An 8,885-nucleotide genomic window follows, 5' to 3' on the forward strand; every position below is an offset into this window, starting at 1 on the left:
TTCTTTTCTAACTTATATCGATCCATGAAGGATCAGAGCCATGACACATTGGTAAGCGTGGTGGAACTAGTGGATGCGGACGTGATTGGAGTTGCCATTGCGGTTGATAAAACAAATTTGACTACAAAATAGGAAATGAAGGAATTAATTATTATTTATCGTTTTATAGAACTCGTATGTTTTAATACAAGTATTTAAGCATCTATGTAGTGACCTCCACCCAACTAACATAAATGATTCCGAGATCCAAATTCATATTAATACGGGTACGGTGAGCCGATTCATCCCTTATTAATATAACTCGGTGGATTAACTCTTTAATCGATTCTACTTTTAGAACTCTCGGTCGATAAAAATTACTCTAATTTTCATCTTTAGCCCGGAACACATGCGACTACGGTCACGAATACTTCCATTGAGCTCAATCCAAATTTCGATGTAATAACATTTTATTACCCACTTACCCAACGTAACAAGGTTTGTATTACGGTGAAGCCGGATTAACTCCCTTATGAAATTGGGATTCATGGTTTCTACTATTTGGTAAGGCTATATCTCAATTATTGTATGTGAGAGGTCTTGTCAATTTATTATCTATCACGTTTTAAGTGAACTAAAGCGGTGAATTACGATAATTATAATTGACACGGTCGATTACTCGATATGAAATGCATGTGTTGTTATGTTGATTTGGCAATGCATGCAACATATTAAAAGAAATGCAAAGCAATAAATAAAAAATTGCTAGTATGCCCTTCCTAAAATAGAAAATCAATTAATCTATTACATATTTGGAAACCAACTCCTTTGGTCCCTTGAATCTTCAATTGGCACGCTTCCCAAGACACCGTCTTCGTCGGATCACCTTTCCGAATGGCACCGTCTTTGAAGATGCTCCATAATTACACATAATAATAAAAATACAAAGTTATTCCTATTATACATTTTTAAAATGGAAAAATTAATAAAAATAAAACCCACTGTGGATTGGCCTGCATTGATCTGGAACAGTTGGAACATTCCTAAACATTCCCTAGTTACTTGGCTCAGAATGCAGGATGGAATGAATATGAAAGCTAAGTTGTACACTTTGGGTTGCAGTTCTAATGACCTGTGTACCATCTGTCAGGCTCAGACTGAAACTATTGAGCATGTTTTTACCAACTGTGAGTATGTGAAAATTGTGAAGCAGGAGTTGCAGCACTGGTTTGGAGGAAGTAATATACAGCCTCATTCCCTACTTGCAGGTGACAGAAAGAGTATCCAATGGAAGATCAGGGTTGCCATGAATAATGCAATTACCTATCATATTTGGCTTCAAAGGAATAACGCTCGAATTCATTATTGCATATTGAGACCTACTGTGTTGGTGAGCAGAATAGTGAATGAAGTGAGGAGAAGAATTCAGCTGAAACTCAGAGGAGTTGATGAGGAGCCTGTTAGTAATTGGCTTCGTAATATTGGAGTCTCTTAGTTTTTGTGCTCTTTTTTTATGTAAAGGGGTCTTGAACCCATGCCTCATTGTATTTATCTTTTTGATATATGATATAATATACTCACCTTTTACCAAAAAAAAAAAAAATTAATAAAAATAAAAGTGATACAAGATCACATTAAATTACAACCGAATCAATATTCCCTTTAATTACGGGTAATATTGATTAAAACTAAGGCCATACTAAGATAAAATTACATAATTCAAAATTATATAAATAAAAGACATTCAACAATTGAAATATGCAGCATTATAATATGTACCTATCAAGCCAAATCATGTGCCAAATCGCCCTATTTAACTTATATCATATATATAACCCGGTTTTATGGAAATGCGTGATAATAACCTTTTAAAATCACTAATTAACACTTAAATCACATCTAAGCTCAAGTTAATTATCCTAACACCTTTTAGGACTCAAAAATTAGTCATCACTAAATTTTTGACAATAATTCAACCTGATTTAATTTTATGCTCATTTTTGACCTTAAAATCATAATGTTTATGAAATAAATCCAAATTAAATTATAAAAATTTAGAAATTTGAATTTTAAATTTTTGAACATTCTGGAATAATTCCATGACACTCATAATGTTGAAAATGGTTAAAATTTTTGAATTAGTTTTGAGAAAATATAGTTGCATTTATTCGGTTTTATCACATAAAATATTTAAAGTATCCGAAAATTAATCCAATAATTTTTACAACTTTAGATCTAATTAGTGGGATATTTATTCAACCTAAAATAATTTTCTCATGCCATGCAATACGTTTTAGCTATTTATGCCAAAATAGTCACTATTTATGCCATTTTTATTCTAAAAATTCATAACACATGCTAAATGAGATCTTTTAATCTCGAAATTTACATACACTCTGTAAACTTTGCATGTGACAACATATTAAAATCTCATGGCCTAATTCGAAATTTAACTATTTTTAACCATTTTACCTCTTTTAATCCATTTTTATCTCATAAAAATCATAAATCATGCAATATTAATCCAATTAATACGAGATTTTACACACAACTTGTAAAATATTCATGTGAGGTCATATAAAATTTTCAAGGTCAGAAACTTAGTTTAACTATTTTTAGCATTTTGATTCCCATTTTAGTCATAAAAATGTAATAAAATGACCAAAAATCCTTAAAATGAGCAATAAATTTCCATAAATCATAAAAATGACCTAAAATAATTTTAGGACCAGAATATATAACATGCATGGTGATTTCGTGGCTTATACTAATAAATTACAAATTTTTAGTTTTATATGTTAACCTTTTAACTCGGAAAAACAATAACCGATTCTGCATGCAACATCCTTATGCTCTGATACCACTTGTTAGGTTCATATACCTATTATTAGACTCCTCTAATAGTGAACTAATTAACTTCTTAATTATTTGTTCTGTAGATCTAGTGCATGCATAACAAAATGAAAGATTTATAAGAAAAAACAATGTCCCTTACATTGCTATATGGATCAAAATATAGGGCACAAGTAAGGTCACCTTTCTTCACTTGTTCTTGAGCTTAATATGATCGACGATCGTCCTAAGACTCCAAGTATAGAAGACACTCTAATAAGTTGCACCCAAGATTAATCCCAAAAATTTCTACTAATATTAACTAGATATGTAGTAGAAATATATCCTTAATAATACTAATATTTCTAGAATTACTACCTCTAGTAATAGATTGAGTGTATTACTATTTATGAGAGTTTTTAGCAATTTTCATGTGAGGGAAAGTAAGAGAGAAACAAGTAAAAACTAGAGTAGTCAAAAATAAGCAGCAAGTGCTCATTATAAGAGCACAAAACCGGTGGTCTTATGCATGGGGGGAATCTTTCCCTTTTGTTTTTATTTGTTTGTTAAGTGTAGGTAGAGTGTAGGGAACATATATGTAAGATGTAGTATGAATAAAGCTTGTGTGATGTGTTATAATCACACTTTAATCAGAACAATCAAAAGACAAAAGAGCATCTTTTGTTCTCTTTATATGGCCGAAAATATGGACCCATTTTGGTCCATTTTTGCCTTTTGTCATTTGTCCCACAAATGCTTATAAGTCATATGTTTAACTATCTTACATAATTAATTATTAATGTAATCATTTAACACTTAAATATTACAATTAATAATATAATATACACTCCACGTTTTGAGTAGTATACTACTATTATATCAACATATAATGGGTCCTACAATTTCTTGTTAGTAAAAATTACAACTTCTTGTAACTTTAAATAACTAATTACCTCTGCCTCAAAACTTATATAAAACCTCAACTAATTAAGTAATTTAACACCTAAAGGGATCAACTGACCACCACCGTCACACGACAGTAATGTCAAACTCTAGTTAGCCAATCATTACCGATTAATGACGATCAGTTGACTATATAAAGAATCATCCCTCATGTATTCTTAGTATGAGATTTAATTATGATATTAAATCATGTGCTCGCACTATTGTCGAGGACACATTTCCCAACATCTTCTTCGTTCGATATAGATCACATTGACCCAGTAAATGCTCATTGGCCTCCTTTTACGGCGCGACCTAGAACAAAAACCAAAGCCACCAGAAAACCGCACCAACTCAGACAAATAGTCACCAGTCTAAAGAATTGACTCTATAAACGGTCACTGTCCGACAAATTGTCTCACAATCTGCCTATGTAATCGATCAACCATCACTATGACCATATGACAGTCGAACTTGTCATCTATCGCCTTACAATCTAGTCACTCCAATATGTCACCTTATTAAGTAACTAGGGACAAAATACAATGTTAATCCAGTCCACTTTAATAGGGTTCGACATTGTCACTACAACCTATTTAGATAAAAACAAAGTATATAAAATTCAGATATAAAACTGAATGCAACGATAAATGTAATTATCATAAATGAAATAATAAATACAATATCTTAACTATTACTTATCATATAATTTACAACAGTTCTGGCATTCGTCTCAATCCTATCGAAACTACATGACTATCATGTTTAGCTTGAGACAATGGCTTGGTTAAAGGATCAGCAATGTTGTCAGCTGTCCCAACCTTAGAAACTGTAATTTCTTTCCTTTCGATTAAATCTCTAATTACATGAAATTTCCTAAGTACGTGTCTAGACTTGTTACTAGACTTGGACTCTTTTGCTTGAAAAATTGCCCCACTGTTATCACAATACAAAGTGATAGGATCCTCGACGGTTGAAACTACTTTCAGTCCCTCCAAGAATTGCCTAATCCAAACAGCTTCCTTTGTAGCTTCAGAGGCTGCAATGTACTCATCTTCCGTTGTAGAATCAGCAGTCACGGACTCTTTGAAAATTCTCCAGCAAACCGCCCCTCCGTTCAACAAAAAGACAAAACCAGCCTGGGATTTCAAATCATCCATATCGGTTTGGAAACTGGCATCCGTATAACCTCTTATACGTAGTTCAGATTCTCCTCCAAACACTAAGAATGAATCTTTAGTCCTTCTTAAGTACTTTAGAATATTCTTGACGGCTATCCAGTGACTCTCACCTGGAGTTTTCTGAAAAACGACTCGTCATACTCAAAGAATACGAGACGTCAGGACGAGAACACATCATAGCATACATGATCGATCCAACAGCGGAAGCATAGGAAATCGATTTCATGCGTTCAATATCCTTAGGCTTAGTAGGACACTGTGACTTACTCAAAGTGATCCCACTGCCCATAGGTAGAAAACCTCTCTTGGAGTTTTTCATATTAAATCGGTCAAGAATCTTATCGATATAGGATTCTTGACTTAATGCTAATATCGTTTTGGATCTATCCCTATAGATTCGGATGCCCAAGATGCGCTGAGCTTCTCCCAAATCTTTCATTTGGAAGTGATTTCCTAACCACTTCTTGATAGAAGCAAGCATATCTACGTCATTCCCAATGAGTAATATGTCGTCCACATAACGATGTAAGAAAACAACTTTACTCCCACTAAACTTCATGTATAAACATGGTTCCTCAACACTTGGAGAAAAACCATTCTGGTTAATAACATGATCAAAACGATGATTCCAACTCCTTGACGCTTGCTTAAGACCATAAATAGATCTCTTAAGTTTGCATACTTTGTTAGGATTTTTAGGATCCACAAAACCCTCAGGTTGTGTTATGAACACTTCTTCTTCCAGAAACCCGTTCAGGAAAGTGGTTTTGTCATCCATTTGTCATATCTCATAATCATGAAATGCAGCAATCGCTAACATTATCCAAACAGATCTAAGCATAGCAACTGGTACAAAAGTTTCATCATAGTTTAAACCATAAACCTAGGTGAAACCTTTTCCCACCAATCTAGCTTTTTAGACATCCTTATGTCCATCCATGCCGATTTTAATCTTGAATATCCACTTACACTGAAGTGGTCGAACATCTTTAGATAAGTCAACCAGGTCCAATACCTGATTATCGTACATGGAATCCATTTCGGATTGCATGGCATCGAGCCATAGCTTAGAGTCAAAACTTGTAATAGCTGCTTTGTAGGTCTTGGGTTCATCACTTTCCAAAAGTAAAACCTCATAATCACCATCTTCCTCGATAACACCAATGTATCTATCAGGCTGGCAACTAACCCTCTCTGACCTCCTAGGTTCAGAAGGAACAATAACTGATTCAGACGTAGAAGGAACATCTTCCTCTACTGTCACATCAGTTTGTGGCTCTTGAACTTCGTTAAGTTCAAATTTTCTCCCACTCTGTCTTCTAGAAATAAACTCTTTTTCTAGAAAGACAGCTTCACGAGCCACAAACACTTTGTTCTCGTTACTATTGTAGAAGTAATATCCACAAGTTTCCTTAGGATAGCCTATAAAAATACATTTTTCAGAACGAGGTGCAAGCTTATCGTCAGACTTGCTCTTGACATAAGCATCACAACCCCATACTTTTATGTATCGCAAACTCGGGACCTTCCCTTTCCATATCTCATACGGAGTTTTGTCGATTGCTTTAGTGGGACTTTTATTAAGTGAGCGTACAGCAGATAAAATGGCAAAACCCCAGAATGACTTAGGTAACTCTGTTTGACTCATCATCGATCGGACCATATCTAATAAAGTTTGATTCCTCCTTTCAGCCACACCATTTAATTGTGGTGTGCTAGGAGGAGTTAACTCAGATACAATACCATAGTTTTTAAGGTGATCTTTAAAGTTATTGCTTAAATATTCCCCACCACGATCTGATCGTAATGTTTAAATCTTCTTATTTAATTGGTTTTCTACTTCATTCTGAAACTCTTTGAACTAGTCAAAAGCTTCACTTTTAAACCTCATTAAGTAGATATACCCATATCTACTCATGTCATCGGTAAAAGTAATGAAATAGTCATAATTACCTCTAGCAGTGACTGTCATTGGACCACACACATCGGTGTGTATTAAACCCAACAACTCACTAGCTCGAGATCCTTTTCCTTGAAAAGGTGAACGAGTCATCTTATCAAGAAGACAAGAATCACATGTACCAAATGTTTCGAAATCAAAAGGTTTAATTACACCAGTCGACACTAGTCTTTTAATGCGCTTCTCGTTAATATATCCGAATCGATAATGCCATAAATAAGATTGATCGGGATCACCAGTTTTGAGTCTTTTATTATCTAAATGATAAACATCATTTCAAGGGTCTAGAATATAAATACCATTGATTGAAATAGCTTGGCTATATACAATTCCATTAAGGGAAAAAGTACAACACTTGTCTTTAATTACAAAGGAAAAACCTTCCGTGTCTAACACAGATACTGATATTATATTTCTAGACAACTTTGGTACAAAATAACAATTATTAAGATACAACTGCAACCCCGAAGCTAAATTAAGTACATAAGTTCCTACTGAGACGGCGGCTACCTTAGACCCGTTACCCATTCGGAGATCAACATCACCCTTGTTTAGCTTTCTTATGCTTTTTAGGCCCTGCAAATGATTGCACAAGTGAGAACCACAACCAATATCTAATACCCAAGTTGTATTTGAAGCATCATTTATGTCTATCATAAAATATTCGGTTGAGAAATTACATGTTGGCTTCACAATGCCATCTTTAATGTTATCCAGGTACTTTGTACAATTACGCCTCCAATGTCCCTTGCCATTACAGTAATTACAAGTATCTTTAAGAGGATTACCCTTTTTAGGTTTAGGCTTGGTAGAGCAACTTGCAATTGCTTTACCTTTGCCCTCCACCTGTACGGGCTTCTTACCTGCGTTCCTCATAAAATGCTTCTTCCCCTTCACGTTAATTGCAAGAACATCTGTCCTCGTACTCCCACTCAATCCCATGTCCTTCTCTGCTTGCACAAGCAGAGAATAAAGCTCATGTAAACTCTTTCTCATGTTCGCCATATTATAATTTACTGATGGGACAAGAGTAGGTTGTCACACATCCAATCAAACACATTTATATTCTCAACAAATAACTAGTTAGTGGTAAGTCGAGGTCGATCCATGGGATGGTGTGCTTTGAGTTCTAAGTCTATCTATCTCAATTTATGCTAGTGTCATAATTTGTTTGGGTTGTAGTTGTATTCTAGACTAATGCAAGCAATAAAGTAAAACAAGCAATAAAAGGAAGGATGCAAACTAATGATTAAAAGTGCTAGGATATCATGGGGTCATAGGGGAAATCATGGGAGTTGATCATACAAACATGTTTACAAAGTTGCAAGCAATTAATGTTGTGGGGGAACCAAGTTGGTTTATGTTCTATGGTTCATAGAAAGAGTTGGGTCCCGGAGCCGAATCGATTAGATTGTACAACACCTACAAGTCGACTTACTTTCCTCCTATTCAACTTCTATGCATGGTCTAACAAGACTCGAGTTGGTTTATGTCTTACAAGTCTTGTTGAAAAGGTAAGAGATGGGTAAAATGCAAGGATTCATAGGCTTAGCATTTCATCAAACATAACACGTGCATAAGGTGAAATCACAAAAAGCAAGCAAATATATTATGTGAACATATTAGATTAAGCATGAATCATTTCCCATGTTAGTTTTCCATAATTACGCATTAATCCTAGCTAGAAGACTACTCACTAATTATCAAGTTCAACATGTTAATAAGGTTGTCAATCATACTAACAAAGCAAAACATGATGAATAAATGATGTGATTAACAATAATTAAACAAGGGTAAAAGAGAATTATACCTATGAAGAGGATTCCAAATAATAAAGAAAAGAATAAAAGAAGAGAACTTGATTGATTGATGGAAGGTTGTCAATCTCCCAATAATAACCCAATAATCTTCATTTACCTAATAATAAACTTGAACAATGATTAAGGAAAGATTAATGTATAATTTTCTGGAATGATTGAAATTAATCTATT

At 34.2% G+C, this 8,885-nt stretch overlaps 1 protein-coding gene across 1 annotated transcript; it reads left to right on the top strand.

The window, feature by feature from the left end:
* Positions 1 to 952: 952 nt before the first annotated feature.
* Positions 953 to 1,474, top strand: LOC141655478 (uncharacterized). The gene has a single exon (XM_074462559.1). It carries the CDS (start codon positions 953 to 955, stop codon positions 1,472 to 1,474), a length of 522 nt encoding a protein of 173 aa, XP_074318660.1.
* Positions 1,475 to 8,885: the final 7,411 nt, after the last annotated feature.

This window comes from Silene latifolia, chromosome 1 (genome assembly GCF_048544455.1).
Source record: "Silene latifolia isolate original U9 population chromosome 1, ASM4854445v1, whole genome shotgun sequence".
Classification (NCBI taxonomy): Eukaryota; Viridiplantae; Streptophyta; class Magnoliopsida; order Caryophyllales; family Caryophyllaceae; genus Silene; species Silene latifolia.

What these genes read in the sequence shown, in the direction of transcription:
- LOC141655478 (XM_074462559.1), top strand. Translation starts at nt 953, where the DNA reads ATGGAAAAATTAATAAAAATAAAACCCACTGTGGATTGGCCTGCATTG.